Below are 18,309 nucleotides of genomic sequence, written 5' to 3'. Positions count from 1 at the left end.
TTCATATACTTTCTCATGACAAATAGATCCTTAATGTCAAAATTAGGTTATTTATCGCAATTTACCTTACTAATAATGTATCTTCATTGCCTGTGCCTATTATTATGTACATATTCAGTTAAATAGTTCTGTGAATTATGAAATTTTCAGATAAATTTAGTATTTGACATTAAAATTTACCTTGTATCTATTGCTTTTGCATTTTGAATATATGTTTAGTAGTTTTACCCATTGAGACTTGTTAACCTATATTCAAAGATGTATTTATTAATTAATTTACTCATAATATTTGCTGTTGAACAGACTTATTTATTAGCTCCTATGTTGATCTGCTTCATAATCATATATTTTTAACCAATTGGGATTTTACAAATATTTGGAAAGTTTCTGAAAACAGGTTGTTTACTTTAATGAAATTATTGAAATAATGTAAATTCTGTATGATAAAAATTGATGATGAACTGACTCTTACTAAAGTCGGAAACCTTGTACATTATTGACATATGTTTGCTCTAACATTATTTAACTAGTAATATTCATATAGGTATAATACAAAATTAGAAAATTGAATATGACATGTAAAATCATCTGCTACTTTAGAAATCGGGAGAATATCTTCCTGTAGTCTCGCAGAATTGCGCATGATTTGCCACTCCACTGTGGCCCACTTCATCATCCTTAAATCTCTGATACAACGCTCGTACTTGCATGACAAACTGTGTATGTGTCAGTCCGCTGTTAGTTAGTTTTATGTCAGAGCTTAGCTGTTTTTCTTTATGTATCTGAATTTAGTACCTCTTTATTGGCCTGCGTTAGATATTTATCTGTGAGTATTCACGAAGCATTTCCCTATCACTTTCCTTAGTTAATAGTCACGGTAAGACTGCAAATACGCATCGCATGAATTTCCTGCGACCTAGGTTATTGACCAGAAAAAGCTACAGCAAGGAATTAGCACCAAGGCACTGTGGGATGAAGGGACCAGTCTTTGGATCATTAAGATGGTAGGCTTTGATTGAAATAGGTGTGGCTTTGACATCGTCTAGGCACTGTAGGTGGCCACACATTCTCTTGTATGTTTATCTCTTTCTTTTGTGGGGATTGTAAAAAGGTCAGAGGATGAGTATTACAGACGACGGATTGTGATCGCCTTTATACTGAAAAAACTTATCTGTGAGTGGCTTTTTTTCTTCATGTTTGGTGTTATAGAGAACCTTTTATCTTATCTTAATTTTTTAATTATATTTTGAAAACTTACTTTGGTTTCTCAAAAAAGATATTTCAGATCAACTTTTAACCAATGAGATTTGAGGACCTTGGATTATGCAAATATTTTTGTCATCATTTTACTGTATATCTATTTTTAATGTTTGTATTTGCATCATCTAACCACTATGTTCAAGATTCTGTCTCACTTTTAATAGGAATATTTGAGACAACAACTTTAATGATTTTAATTTATACTCTTTTTGTTTTTTTGTTTTTTTGTTTTTTTGTGGAAATATTAAATCTCATCTCATCTAGATAATAGCACATACTAATTAAACATTAGTTCAAATATGATAGCATTTACCCAGTTGTAGTTGTATCCTGATAGTTATAATGTTACCATTTATTTTAAGTATCTCAGTTTCTATCAAGGAAGTTGTGTATTTTCTATCTTATTTTCTATTAAAGTTATTTCTGTAATATCAAAATTTAAATAATTAATGTTGTTTTTAGAAGTTGCAAATAGTATTTTAATAACAGACTAATACATTTATAATTATCATAGCATAAATATTAAACATTATTAACATTTCTATAAAATACAACATTTGCACTGCATTGCTAAAACATCTTTGGTTTTGAGATATTTTATAATAAAACTGTTACGCCTAGGAAAAGGAAAAACCAATTTATCATCATAATAATCAGTAATATTGATTTATAAAGTGCCTATAATATTCATTATTTATAACTTCTATTTATAGGTATTTAGACTTTGTTATTGATCATTCAGACATGTTTGATCAAACACATTTTGTATCCATGTCAGACAATATTATGCTTCATTAGTCATTAAGTCTTTATTTTGTTTCTGTTATTAAGTCTGACCACTGACCGTTCCCATGGTCTGACATATCTGATCAAATAAATTGTGTATCATCCCATGTCAGTTTCAAGTTGGACAACCATCTAATTCAAGCTCTAAAGTCTTCATTATGATTGTCTTACCATGTAGCATCTTCATCATTTGACATACAGAAATCTAATTGTACACGCCTGGCCTAAGATTGAGTAATTTCATTGAAGATATTATAATGTACCAGTGTCCGCTTGAGATTTCATTGGGTTCTTTTATCCAAGTCTATTTTTATACAATTGTTCCTCTGTCCTTGTCAATTTCCATTGAAGCCCTTGTCAAAAATGGGGGCCTTTAATTAGGGTCGAAGGTCATTAATGGCTAATTACCAAAAGAGAACAGATTCATTTTCCTTTAATTAAAAGTCTTTTTCTTATTTCTGTAGTTCTTTGTTTCCTGGTGAAAGTAAACTCCTTTTTTTTTTGTTATGATAGAATTCTTTTCAATATGTATGGAAAATAAATGACTTAATAGTCATGTAATAAAGACTGTGCTCTTGATACACTTATAGGGAATGACAGATAAAAATGTTCTAAAATGATTTTTGAAATCAAAGGAAATGAATAAAGATAGATAGATGAGATGGATAAAGAAAGGGATGTGGAGTAAAAGTGATTGGAGAATATCAATCATATAGAGAAAATTATTTTTTCTGAGAGCTTTAATGAGATTCAGGTAGCGAAAGGATATTGGGAGAAATTGAATGCGATTCAAATAGGAAAAACTAAAGAAAAGGGGAACAAAATTGCACGGAAGCAATCATTGTGTTTATATACGAAGGTCAAATAATTTAAAAAATCACTCTTTTTTTATGATTTCCTGAGAATTAAGTTTAACTTCCTATGTGACTTCAGTGCATCTTTTCCTTCATATCCAACACTGAATCAAATCCACCACAATTTAAATTCATTAGGCGTCATTATAGACAACCGTGCCAATACCTTATGCCTAACCACATATTAAAGTCATCGATGTTTTTTTTTTCTACATTTTGATATAAAAACTAAATCGTGACAGAAGATTCACTGCCTGTAGGATATTTATTCTATTGATGAAGGTGATGATTTTACAGTATTCCTGTCAAACAGAAATTGCATTGATCTTCATTGGTACTTTAGTATCTGGGAAGCATTATGATGTAACCTGCAAGAGCCAAAAGGATGATGAATCGTCTTATTCCAAATAGGAAAACTGTGCGTATCCACCGTGACGAAGATTGACTGTCTAGCGTTACTCTGTTTTCCAGATAATGACAGCCTTATGAGAGCTCATTGCGATGAATTTGAACCGGTTTGTGGTGTAAATACGTGAACGAAAAACATGTATGGTTTCTGTATCAATTCTATCCAGATGATGATAAACGAATTTGAGGAAACCAGTAGGCAAACCACTTCCAATCATTTGATCTGATAATAATAAACACACGGGAAAATACAAACTTGCGATTTTTCAGAAGGGATTGAGATTTCTGCTTGTGGAAATCGCCTTTAACAGTTTTGGTTAGTCCGAATGTTTTCCTTCATCGTATTTTTTTAAGGGAAAATTAAAGCGAGTTGAAAAGTTAAGAGAATCTTTGCGACAATCATCGGCACGAAGAAGCTTATTGGCTAAGATTGACTCATGCTTCTATGGCTTCTATGATACGCACAACGCGGTAATTCAATATTTACCTGGATTTACATCGTTGACAAGCACCGGGAATTCTGTCCTATTAATACAAAGCCCCGGTCATACACGTAAGTGGCAAGCTCCCGATATGATTGAATCATGCTTTGCAATAGGATGTAGAATCTTGTTCGGACTTTGATTTGCACTCGGTAACCAATTAATGTGTTATCTGTTATAACACATGTAATATACTACCCAAGCGATGTCAAATTCGAATTAACTACAAGAGAATCCAAATCTGATACTTAGGTTATTAATATCTATCCTAGGCCATGATAAGTAAAGATATTCTCCATTAAAATTGATCTATTGAAATTGAATTATGTTGTAACTACCCAGGCTATTTAATGTCTAAAATAAATAATAATAATAATGTATTAAATGGCACTAGTATTTGCAACTGAACAATGCAATGATAGCAACTTTATTTCAAAAGATATACATAAACAATATTGCTTAGGTTTTTTATGCGTGGACAAACAGTAGTGTGGAGTGGCATGGCAAGGTAGGAAAGCGTTAAACATAATCCTGTAGAAGATGTTGAAAATTTCATTGCAGTTTAGTTTAAGAAATATGCAGGACTAGGTGTCATTCGAGAACACCTTCTGCTTATTTTTTCGTCATTCATAATGATCGCTGCACATTCCCCGCTGTGTTGTGTGCATGGAATCGCATAAGTCAATGACTGGTGGCGCAGTTTTTGCCTAGCTTTAGACAATAAATTTTGATAAGAAGAGTATTTTAAGTGGAGCTGTGACTTCCATTTCAATGACTCCAGGTTCAACAAAAAAAAAAAAGGCAAAATATTTTTCAACTCGAAAAAAAAAAAAAAGGCAATACCTAATCTCATGAAAGAATCATCTTAATACAAAATTTGGGAAGATCGTAATACTTGTAAAGCAAAGGTAATCATTGTGTTATTTTACTTTTTTCATTCAGTGAAAATATAATAAATTACATAACAAGAAAACAATGAATATTGGGCCTACTACAATTGCCCCAACATAAGTTATTAATATTAAAAAAAGTATCAGAATCAAACATTAATACCACTACAATTTGGAAATACATCAAACACAATTTTACAAGTAACAGAATAACTATATTAATACTGTACATTATACTTAGAAAGAAAATGAAATGAAAAATACCTATTAGTTTAGAGTGGATTTTTACTGTATAAATAATATAGTTACATACTCAATGTTTAATTAATATGGTACAATAATACTTTTTTTTTTATATATATTAACAAGAGATTATACAGTGGTCTCTTTATAAGAAGAGGCCCTTACAGACTAGGGAATTTTCTTTTAAGAATGATTACATTTTTTATATAATATGCAGTGACATTGATATTTACTAACTATAGATTAAATTGTTCCTATGTGTTCACCTTACATGATAATTGAGCATTTCATAGAGATGAGATAGATTGTTGATAGATGAGGTATGAGTGAGCATGGTATTAAGTCATGCCAAGCTTCTTTTGATGCTAATGGGTATGGAGTATGGTGACAGTAGTGATGCTTTTGGTGGGGGTGGTCATTATGATGAATTGGTGATGGATATGATTCTGGTGGCGATGGCTGTGATGAATGAATGTGGTGATACTAATAGTGGAAATAGTAATTGTGGTTAATAATGGTGATGGTGAATTGGTGATAGTAATACCTCTTCCCCTCCCCCTCCCCCCTCCCCAGTAGAACATAACACCACAGTAAAGTATAAGATGTGATGGTAGTAATAAAAATGGTGATTGTGATCAATGTCAGTGTTATTGGTAGTAGTAATAATAATAATAATAATCTTTATTTATTCACGAGACTCTTTCACCCACCGGGCGTTCTTACAAAAGGCCGTGAGGTACATAAATACAATTGTATAAAACTTATTAAACTAAATTAAAAATAAAAATGCACATTGACAAAGCCAATTGTATAATAACAACACCATAAACTATTAAGTAAAAAAAAAAAAAAAAAATGTCTAACAAACTTAAAACAAACTTGATTAAAATCAAAATTATGACAAAGCTACAATGAAGTAAGGTAGCATTTGTCCTTTTAACTAACAAAAATTGACTACAAAAACTACTGAAAACTTAAAAGATAAACAGGATTAATACTATAAAAACGAGGTTGGGTTTTACAATAATTAAGATTCTTAATTAGCCTACTTTAGTACACACTCGGTAATCATTGTTTTGAAGACATTTCTATTTGGGGCATTTCTGGTTTTGATATCAAGTTTGTTCCAAATATCTGCTTCACTATAGGGTGAATGTTGTGGTTGTTGTGGTTGTAATGGGAAGTTATAGTAATGTTGACTGGTGGTGATGCATACTGTAATAATAGTTACTGTATGATGATGGTTATTTGCAGGAGTGATGGTGGTTACTTATGGTGACTTTAAGTGATAGTAATACCCATTCCCCTAGCAGAACGTACTGTACAGTGTGATGGTAGTGATAATTTTGATTGTGATTATTAATGGTATTGTTATTGGTGGTAGTAGTAGTAGTGATGGGGTGAATGCTGTAGTTGTGAAGTTGTAGTAATGTTGACTGTGGTTGTTGTGGTGATGCATAATACTAGTTATGATGATGGAAGTCATTGTGGTTACTGTATGATTTTAATGATTGTAAATTAGGGTAATATTAAATTTGGTGTGGTTATAGTGGTGTATCATGATATAGGCATAAGACTGTTTATTAGTAGTAGTGGTGGTTGGAGTGGTAAAGTTAATGGTGACTAAGGATGATGATTGTATTAATGATGGTAATATTAGTTCATATTGATGATAATTCAGTAGGTAGTGAATTGTTGGTAAGTGATTGTGATGATGGTAATAGTAATTGTATTTCAATGATTAATTGCTATGGCAATTAGTGGCCCAGTCGGCCTGTTTCCCCCTCAGGCCTGTAGCCAGGTTCTTCCAAGGGGGGGGAGGGGGTTTTCTGGGCGTGAGGTCCACGGTCGAAGCCCCGCTGGGGTTAGCGAAACCCCCAAAGCAAGAGGATTTTTGTGCTTTATGCCTAAATAATGCCTTATGTCTAAATAATGCTATAAATGTTTGAAAACGTCTGTGTCTGGGTGGGTCTGCAGTGCATTAGTTGGGTTGGAGGACTTATTTGGGAAATTTGAAGAGGGGGTTCGCCAGAAAAAAGGAGGGGTTGATAGATAAGGGAGGTTCTCCCGAACCATAAAAACCCCCCTGGATACGGGCCTACAATAATTTGTTTAAAACGAAAAAAAAAAGAGAAAATGGTATTCAAATTTATGTGTGAGAGAGCATTTCCAGTCATCCTGAGGTGCCATAATCATAATCTGTGAATGTCCATCCTTGGGACCCCTCAATTTCGAATTACTAGATCTACACTTGTGACAATGACAAAGATGGCAGTAAACAAATGGTGATACAAATGATGATCATGATTATGTCATGATGATGTTGATGATTATTAACAAAAATGGTAATGGTGAAAATGGTTGTATTGATAGCAAAGATTATGTTAATTTTTTTTGTTAAAAAATTTTTGTTTTAACTTAGAAAAATTTGTTTCATAATCAAAATATAAAAAGAGTCGTGTGTCATGTGTTATGTTTGCCATCATGTGTGGTCCTATCATTGTGGGCAGGTATATGATAGACACTAATATATGTAAAACCTTGGACACTCACTTGGGAATATTATGCTGATATTGCAGATATTCCAAGTGTAGTACTAGTGGGCATATCAATGATAATATGCCTGCGTTCATACACAACTCGCCTTCACATTTAACGGGTATGAAGCCAGCGAGTCGCCTGCGGCCCTACGACCATTAATGTCATCACCGAGGTCACGAGGATTCGCCTCGGGCAACTTTTAACCGGCAAGTTTGGTGGGTTGGCTAACCTGCTTTTCGGCCAGATGTTTTTTTAATTACCCCCGTTCATACTACCTTCGAATTATATTTCCGGTAACATTCAACGGGTAATAACATAAGCATGAACGGGCCCTATGTTGTTCAGTTTACCAGAGTCCATTTTAAGTTGAAGAGTGAAGGCATGCTATACAACTGGTGATAGACAAAATAAATGAGGATGATTGTCTTAGGAAAATGACATGATATATTAACTTTATTCACAGTATTTGTTTATTGATTAATTGATTGATTTATTTATTTATTCAGTCCTCATTTAGCTAATCAATCGTCCATTCCAAACTTGTTCCACATTTTTTTATATATATAATTTTATTTTAGACTTCATAGTTTCGAACACCATTTATCATTTAAATATTAATCAAAGGCCCTAATGTTCTGTTTTATAAACATACATAGGACACCTATTTTTTCATTTATTTCATACTTATGGTACAGCCTAATGGTCAATTAAACTATTTATGTTGCTAAAGCTGATAAGTCATAACATGATTCTTGGACATTTTCTCTAGATTACTCTCTCACTTTCTATGGTAAGTTTTGCTATTGGCAACTGCAAATTTCCCAAAAAAAAAACACCCTAAAAATATTCTTTGTGATTTTACTAATACATTAAAAAAAATATATATGTTATAAGATCAAAGTAGTTTTACTTATATAAAGACATTTTTTTTTTAATCATGAGGATTTTTTGCAGAAAAATTAATAGTCATAGCTAATGTGTTCTCATCGATGGTTGTATGTGATAATTGTGGATTCTACAATGAAAAAAGACATGGTATGCATGATCCAAGTCTCATCATTCATATTGTCTTATTAGAAGTTCTTTTATAATCCATGTCCTCTTGACTTTTGGTACCATGTAGTCATTTATTGGAACAGTTTCACGTCCTATGAAGCATGAATGTAAGTGTTCCTTGGAAGCTATTCACTTCCTATAATACATCCTCTACAAGAAAATTAGATTAATGCATTTTTTGTAATTATTTTGTTATTTGGTACAATATTTTTTATTTCTCATGTGTTTTATGCTCTGTAGTTATAGATCTATTGTGAATGTTGTATTTTAATTTGTGTTTTTTAGACACAGTTTCTACTGCAATATATTATCTAAAAAACCAGATTCAAATAAAATAAGTATCATAAATTTGTAGAATGGGTAAAGATAAAGGAGAATAATATTTTGGTTAAACTTACAGTAAATGTATTTTTACCTTAGAAACGTATAAAAATGCTCATGTACTGTAATTAGATATTAAAATATAACAAAGATTGTGCAACATAACACAGATGTTTAACATATTTAACATAATGATAATAAAACTTAAAGTATTAAATGTATTTACAAGTTAGCACGTTCAAAGAAGCATAAAAGTATATGTTAAAATAACATTAAAATAATGAGTTTCATATATCAAAATTAATTTATGTTAGTAAATATTTATTTACACTAAATAGTAAACTGCATCTGGATTAATGAAAATGTGTAAAATAATGTCATTGCAAGATAATTATTATGTGTAAAATATATAAGATGTTATTTTAATATTATCATTTTCTCGTTTAATGAGAAGCACATTTTTGTAAAAAATGACAGTCGTTTATTTTGGTTTTACATTTTCGTAAGTTGTTTGATTCAATTTTAATTTTTTTTTTGTGGTCCATATTTACTAAACGAATAAACAAAAATTGAATTTTTAAAATATCAGTCGTCTTATTACTTTTATATTTGGAATATAGATAAGTAAATCTGCATTGATTGTGATATAAATAACAGCATATTCCTTCATAAAAGTATTTTTAACTTCAGTTTGATGATAAATGCGGACTTTGGTTTTACATTTTCGTAAGTTTTTTGATTCAATTTTAATTTTTTTTTTGTGGTCCATATTTACTAAACGAATAAACAAAAATTGAATTTTTAAAATATCAGTCGTCTTATTACTTTTATATTTGGAATATAAATAAGTAAATCTGCATTGATTGTGATATAAATAATAGCATATTCCTTCATAAAAGTATTTTTAACTTCAGTTTGATGATAAATGCGGACTTCCTTTGCATAAATTTTACAACATACGAAGTTGAAAAGTACACTTTCCATTCCTATAAATGTGCATCGGTTCTAAGATTGTGGATTTGAAAATGTTGAATAACATATCCTAACAGGAAAAGCAGTATGTTAAAATATCCCCTGGAAGATTTACCATCAATTCATCTCAACTAATTATTTTTTCTCTCCAACCAGGCATGTGATATGCATAAATATTCATAGGTTTAAATATGTAAGTTAAATAGGAGATGAGGGTAGATAACTTAATTTGGAACTTTTTTTTTTAGTTTGTATCATCAACTTTTTTTTTTAGTTTGTATCATCAGTCTGTCATTTTACACCCTAATCATAAATATTCATAATTGATATATACAGTAAATTAATTTTGACAGTGATCCATGGTAAACCCATGGTAAACCATCTACTGTAGGATTGTGATTATATAATCATGAATATTCATAAGATTGAATATAATATTCATGAGATGAATATGTAAATTATAATATATTGGAAAACAATGTCACCATTCAAACATGTGACAATATAATCTTTCTATCTGGAACTTTAAAAACTTTATATCTGGAATTGGAGTGTCATTGAACCAAGTACATTACATGGTAGTATACGTTGAGAAGGGGAACGTATGTCGTGACACAGCCTGTGGAGGTATGCATGATTATCCCTGATTAGTTAGGATGATCAGGGGCTTAAAAAGGATTTAATCTAATCCTTTGATAAGTTCAAAATCTCTATGTACACAGCCAATGATTAAAGTATCATGGTGGAATGCTTGAAGACCGATATGTCATCGCGATTCTGGTCTGTCTGCTACATGAACAAGTCGACTGACAACCTGTCGTTCAAGTCATATGCTATATCTCTTCCTCTTGTACTTGTTTCTAAATAACTTTGCAAAATATTCTCATTAATTTCTGTTTGTTGTACAGTATAAAGTTGTCAAAATCATAAGAACGTATTCATATTGTACACTATTATTTGTTTTATATTATATATTTTGAATTTATTGAATAACATTTTGTTGTCTTTTTTCAGTAAGGTCTGCCTAAAAAATTAGAATAAATTAAATATAATAATTATTGTATTTGACTAACTAAATGCGCTGTAACACCTAACTTAATACGCATAATACCGCTGTGATGTGATAATGCTCCTCCAGAGAGACGTTGGTGTTCTTATTCGGAAACATTGTGCATTTCATCTGTCTTAGAAATCAAGTAATATTTCTTCATTAACAACAACATACATTGAAAATACATAATTGAATATTATAAAGAAATGTAGTATTTTTATAAGCGGCCAATCTTATGCAATGTAGCATGCGCTTCGTTGGACCAAACGTGTATGGAGCACATACAGTACTTACCCCCCTGGGGGTGTATTCCATAATGTTGCAATTACTAATCAGTGCATTTGCTTTTAAACTCACAGGTACCCATTTATACTCCTGGGTGGAATGATATAGTAAAGCTATGGGGTAAAAAACATCCAAATAATCAAATAGTAATGAATTTATATGCGAAGAGAAAGTCTTTTTGATATGCAATTGGCACGAGAAGTGTATTTACCTCAGGGTTGCGTTTTAATGTTTGTTTTGTAATTGATAAATGTTGAGTTGGCTTAGTTTTTATGGTGTCTATTACGCTGAAACTTGCATCTCAAACCTAATCTCTCGTTAAGGTATCATGGGGTTATTTCATTCAGCTTAAGAACAGAGAATAAATAATGCCGTCTGTAGATTTTTATTTTTCTCTTAAGTAATTATAAAGAGAATGTCAACAAGGTCAAATAAATCGTGAGTTTCTGTCAGCGCTTTTTGTTTGTGCATTCATCTTTAGTTTTTTTTTACCTTTTGTATGGATATGGTAAACCTTTTTGAATGTGCTTTCAAAATAATGTTCTTTTTTGTTAGAAAAATACTAGAAATACTAAAGTTCCCCATATTTTTTTCTTCAGTTTATTTATTTGTTTGTGTATTTATATAGCGCCTTTCTTTGCAGATACAAAGCACTTTTTCGCTGGACATTGAGTCCAGATGCTTAAGTGTTGCTGCTTTAATCAGCTCAGGAGTAGATAACCCCACCAGGTACCCATTTATACTCCTGAGTGGAGAGAACCAATATCGGATAAAGTGCCTTGCTATTAAAGGGCTCAAGCAAAATGCACAGTGATGGATTGAAATCTCTACCTCAAAGTTAAGAAACCACACTGTTTCCGCTGTGCCAAACCGCTTCTACGGTTTGTCTATTATAAATGCCATTTATGAAATTTAATTACTTTAGTTTCTCCCAATTTTTTTTTTTTTTTTTTTCTGTTTTTACAAATTTTTATAATAGTTTCAACATACAATTATATATAGAATATACAATTAAGATGGAGTAAACGCTTACAAATTTTTAAAAAGGAAGAAAAATAATACAAAATGTAGAATAATTCATTGTAAGTTCACTAATGGATTAGTGGTTTATTGTATTTCCTTTACAAAATTACATTATCTACAGTTTTACATTTTAATTTAATATAAAGTTTTTATTTGACTCTTTTTATCCAAACCCTCATGCATGATTTCTAGCTACATAAATTGTTTTGTATATCTTGATTTGTTTATTTTTATGGATTGTTAACGTTACATTAATGTCATTCTTTTTGCAAATATGCATCACTTTCTTCAGGCTAAACCAACATTTTCTGGAAATGAAATTGATTCTTCGTGCATTGAGATGAAAATTACTTAAATATTGTTTACATAATAATCTTAATATTATGAAATGTCCAAGTTCTGAACAAAAAGAAATGGATAACAGTATGTCAGTTAAATTTATTGTAAACTGATTTAAACTTGATTCTAAGTATTCTGTTATTAAACATGAATAAAATTATGGAAAGTGAAATAGTACTTCAGAGATACAAAAGTGAAATTAATATGTGTTTAATTTTTTCCTCTTGACTTGGAATAATTACCAGGGCGTACTGGAAAATCCCAGGCCTTAACCCGCATTTCCTTTAGTATGCGATATTGTATGTCATGATTTTTAAAAGTTAGATGATTGTCAATTTTATGATATCGTGAATTCGCAAATGTTTTCATCTTCTGACCTACTTAATAAATAAGTCTAAAGTTACATAGTTTTGGGAATTTTAAACCTTGGATGGAAATGAAGTGGATTTTGCAAGGTAAGAGTGCATGATCAGTTTTCCTAAATTGTGTCACAATGTAATTCCAGCAAAAGAAAATGCAAAATTGTCAGAAGAATTCATTAAGATTTTAAAGTGGATTTTGAGAAGATATGTCCTTAGTGCTCTCTGTGTCAAACTAATGTTTGATTATATTTTCTTATAAGTTTTGCAGTGTATTCAATAAAATTCAAATCTTTATTTTGGTGTGTCATTCAGTACATGTAGTGGTCTCAAGATTTGCAACTTAAATGCCTTACCTAAAAGTTGCCTATCTAGCATTTTTTAATACTAAATTTGTTATGTATTTTATTTTGTACTTGTTTCCAAACCTCTAAGGTATAGTTCGGCTTATACCCAGGTTGTTTAGGTGGGCTTTTCCTTGATGGTAGTACAATATTTTCAATACACATTGTATTCCATTGGTTGTAAATTCATTACAATTAAATATCTTATCATTTTTATACGATTATTTATTAATTATTTACATTTTTTAATCCATAATAAATTAAGATTTAATAGCTGTTGAAAATATAGAACTTTTAGTGTTCCCTCCTTGATTGAAATAAATTAAGTTATTTAAACAATTTTCACTGCTCAGTGCTTGTATGATTGATTTTTATCTGTACCATTTACAATTATATTTGTACTACTAATATGATTGATTTTCACTGTGCTATTTACAATTATATAAATATAACTTTATAATGATAATAATTCAAAACACACTTTTTATAATTTGTGATTAAGAGATGATGTTGATTAGAGTAATGCTTAGAAAAGAATTGCAAAGTCAGGCTTATTATATTACTCACACTGTTGATTAGATCATTCGATAATGAATATCATCCAGGAATTGATCAAAATATGGAGTTTCCCATTATAATAAGGGTTTGAGGATCTTGGTACTATAATTCATTCACTTAATTTCCCAAACTAAAAAAAAAATAATATAAGCCCTTAATTAAAGCACATCCCATGTACCCATTGAGGGGCACTCGAGGCTTGCCACAAGCTTGTGATATGAAGACAGGAAGTGATCTCAAATGACTACTCTCATCATTAAATTACTCATCAGAACGCCAATTCCTTAAGTCCTTTATATTCATGTTTATTTGAACAGTTGTCACCTATAACTGTAGTCAACATGCCGGGTCTTAACTTTCCAAAGTAAGTAAACAGACTGGTCTCATGTTTATTTTTGTTTTTGTTAAGGTGGAAATCATAAACCAAATTTTGTCTGTTACCTGTTAGAATTCAGTTTTAGAAAGTGATTTTATATGTTGAGTTTTTTGTTTTATGCATATATTTAAACAAAATATAATATTCTAGGCCTTCATATAACTTATACATACATTATATCAATGCAAACCAGATACATACAATATTGGTACACAAAAAAACTGGTGATCCCATACACACACCTACATTTCGCCCATACACACACTACACCCACTTAAATTCTATTTATTAAGTGGACTTGCGAAAAAGTAGAAGAGCTTTCAACGTTTAATTTCCAAAGAATGTTTCATTAACGTTGAAATCCATTCACAAAATTTATCCAAGTTTAAGAAATGTGAAAACGATTAAACTTCTACTTTATCCAAATGATTGTAATATATCTGGGCTCTTGTGTTTTTAACTTGGTTTTTTTTTCATCTTGGATACTTTTAACTCATACATTATCATCATATACTTTCTTTAGTTCTGTCACCATAGTGAATTTAGTATATTTTGTCATCTATTAATGTCACTTCTATAATCTTCTCTTGATATCTCCATTTGTTTTCGTCCTGGTGATTTATTATCAGTTGTTTCTCGAGGAAAAAAAACACTGACTCATTTTCTCGCTCTTTTTTCATTTTGCAATTACAGTCCCAACAGAGCTGAAGTGATGGAGATGGATGCTTCCGACGTAGTCGTAGTGAACGTTGAGGAAGAGGATGAAGATACAAAGAAAACATCGCTGAGCAGTGCTTCATCACCACGGTCCAGCCAAGCAGATGATGCAACTGTGCAGGATAGCGCACTCGCAGGAAACGGTGGCCAGGCGCTCTTTCATTGTACGCAGTGCGACTTCTCTTGCAACAACGCCCACATGTTGAACCAACACCTAAGAATGCACGCAGGTAAGGCAACCATTCTCTGCTATACCTAAAGGTGGGAGACGGGTACAGTGGTATACCTATGGCTGAATAAGGGTGCACAGTGCTAAACCTAGGAGTAGGGAAAGGGTATGTCATGCCTACAGTACTATACCTAGTCGTAGAAAAATGGGACAGTGCAGTGCTCTACCTTGAGGCAAGGAAGTGTTAAAAATTCTGTATCAAGAGATGAGAGGTTTATAAAACTGTACGAAGGGGATAAAGAGGGATACAACATTATACCTAAGGATAAGGAGGAGTGGTAATGCTATACCTAGGGTAAGAGAGGGTGCAATCCTCTGTCTATTGGTTAAGAGAAGGGGTTTAGTATATAGTGCTTTGTCTCCAGTCAGATAGTGGTACACTACACTATTCTATATAGTGGTTAGGAAGGGTACATTGTAAAAATCTTTTTTTTTTTTATTGTTTCAAGGTTTCCATTATGGGTATTTCCTTAAAAATTATTTAATTAAAAATTATTTCCTAGTTTTAGATTTATTTTCCCTTTTTCCATCTTTTATCAGCTAACTTGTTTTGTTTACCACTAATTTGCTTTCTTTTCCCATTGAAAATTCAATACTTTTTAAAAGTATTGAATATTGTTACATTACAGGTTCTTTAAATTGTTGAATGTGAATTACTACAGCCATCATGTCGAAGAATTTCAATTTTGTATTCATATTTTTATCATAAAAATAGTAAACATAATAGTAAACATAATATTTCTTATGATATGATGATTTCAATAACATTTAATGTTATTTTAAAATATTTTACATTATACAAAAAACATCAGGAATGATAAACCTATTTTTAAGAGGTTGTTCAATATTTTATGTGAGAATAAAATACAGAAATTGTGGGAAATTTTAAAATAATTTTATATTTTAATTTTTTCCATTAGCAACAAATTTATAGATTTATTATTATAAAGTTATTATAACTTTTTAAATAATTATTGTCAATGTTTCTACATTTTAAATGAATACTTTGCTTTATGACTTATTAGTTTATTTGTGTGAGTGTTTGTCAATTCTCGAGTCTTGTACCAATGTTTGTATGTATTGTTTATGTATTAAATCTTCCACTTACCAAGTTATTTCCTCATTTACATTTTAATTGACTTTTTTCTTGTGATCTTCTAAATATTGCAAATGCATCCAATTAATTTTTCTGAATTTATTAAACCAAATCTGTTATATGGCATAAGTTAATAGGATTCGATATCAAATACCTCACTTGGAGAAATTTTCATCAGTCTTTTTTGTAGTGTAACTTTGCTCAACATGCTCATTTTATTTTATAACTTATTGATATTGACTGGTGATGAATTATTTGGGTTTTTAAAATTCATTATTAGCAGTGATGCTTTTTTCATCTGTTTTCATTTTGTTTTCCTCTCTTTTTTTAAATTTTAGCATATTTGTTGGCTTAGCTGATATATGATGGTGGTTTCAGCTACCTTCTTATGCCAGCCAGCCCTCAATTTTAAGGCCTCAAAGTATTAGCAAACAATGAAGCGATGCTAGCTCCTCCGTTTTCAATTTGTTTTCTTCTCATACCCTAAAACCTCGAATTGAAGCCCAATGGGCTTAATCTCGAGAAGAAGCCTATCTCGCATTGAAGCCCACTCTTTAGTTTGTAACCTCCCATGATAGCATGGGCTTCTTTTTTCACTGTACATGAACTTCAAAGACACAAAATAAATTGGTAGTTTAGGGGATTTAATGCTGGTTAATACACTCCATGATACTGATTGGTGTTACAGTATCCAAATGTATTGTTTTATAGTAGTAATTACCAAAATTTACAGTATTCATTTTGAAAAGAAACCACCTCTTTAATTTGTAAAATTAGCCTCGAAATGAAGCCCATCTTGAAAAGATGCCCATCCAGAGTTCGAAAAAATAGAAGCCCAGGGCTTCAATTTAAGATTTTACGGTACAGTAGTTTCTTTGGTAAATTTCTTTTAGATATTTGTTAATAGTAATAGCTGATATGATGATAGTTTCAGCTACAGTACATTAGTATATGCCAGTTAGCTCTCAATTTGAAGGCCTAAAGTATTAGCAAACATTGAAGCTATGCTAGTTCCTCTACTTTCAGTTTGTTTTCTACTTATAGTTTCTTTGGTTACTTTCTAGGATATTTATTGGTTTAGTTAATATGATAGTGGTTTAGGTTACCTCCTTGTTTATACCTATGCTATATCCCTTTTTCTCTGAACCAGCCCTGAGCAATTCTTTGAAATGGATATGTACACTATGCAAATTAATGTTATTTCTAATGCACAAGGAAAGTGGATATGGGAGCTTTACATTTAAACAGAAATTTCGAATTTACTGCCTTAAAAAATAGTGACCTCCCAGAAAGGAAGGGCTTATAAGGACATAAAATATAAATAGCATTGGTTAATGAATGATAAATTAAGAAAAAATCCATTTAAGGGAAGGGGCATGTCTCTACTGGAAAGGGGAAATCCATATAAGAAATATTCACAGAAAGTGTAATGTACCTTACCTACATTCAGCTTTCCTGAATAAGTTATTTTGACAAAATACAATAAATAAATACATATATATATAATACGTATATATACGTACGTATGTATTTTTTGTAAACCAACGATTTCAGCCTACGGGCTGCCTGTTTTGGTGTTATATTTTTTATACCGTGAATAAATAAATAAATAAATAAATAAATAAATAAATAATAAAATTAAATACAAATAAATATAAATTAATACTATAGATTACAAACAAGGGAAATGAATATCATTATTAGTTTGATTATTAAGAGTGTATAAAGAAACAGTGGGTGGACATCAAATTTTCAAAAAAACTTTTCCACTTGGTAAATAATATTAGTCGATTGAATAATCATGAAAGGAAAAACATTGTTTGTAAATATTAATAAAGGAAATATTTGATTACAAATACCCCACATTACAGTCTAAAGAATTGATTCATTTCCGCATCGTTCCAGATCTGTTGCGATATAATCTTGATTGAGACTGATTGAACATGGTCATCATCTATATCTATTTGTACGATGCAAGTACCGTACAAGTTAAAATGCAGATTTAAAGTGGTTTAAAATTTAAATAATTTATTTCAAGGGGGTGGGGGCCGGTTTGATGTATTCTTGGAAGGTAGGTACAAGGAGGTAATGTGTCTAGAAAAACAGCCTGAAGATTTAA

The 18,309-nt window shown here is 31.0% G+C and overlaps 1 protein-coding gene across 4 annotated transcripts in view; it reads left to right on the top strand.

The window, feature by feature from the left end:
* Positions 1-18,309, top strand: part of LOC117104640 (zinc finger protein Helios-like) — a 60,259-nt gene that overhangs the window by 14,340 nt on the left and 27,610 nt on the right. For 3 of the 4 annotated variants that reach the window (XM_033245518.1, XM_033245517.1, XM_033245515.1), the window contains one exon: positions 14,842-15,095. In XM_033245518.1, coding sequence (XP_033101409.1) covers positions 14,861-15,095 — 235 coding nt within the window. In that variant the 5' untranslated portion in view covers positions 14,842-14,860. Of the gene's footprint in view, positions 1-14,103; positions 14,137-14,841; positions 15,096-18,309 lie in introns of those variants that run through there. The other variant, XM_033245516.1, reaches the window with a different exon arrangement.

Source organism: Anneissia japonica, unplaced genomic scaffold (genome assembly GCF_011630105.1).
Source record: "Anneissia japonica isolate Jap-2015-1 unplaced genomic scaffold, ASM1163010v1 scaffold287712_len2945570_cov188, whole genome shotgun sequence".
NCBI lineage: Eukaryota > Metazoa > Echinodermata > Crinoidea > Comatulida > Comatulidae > Anneissia > Anneissia japonica.
This window is presented reverse-complemented; position numbering and strand designations above follow the sequence as displayed.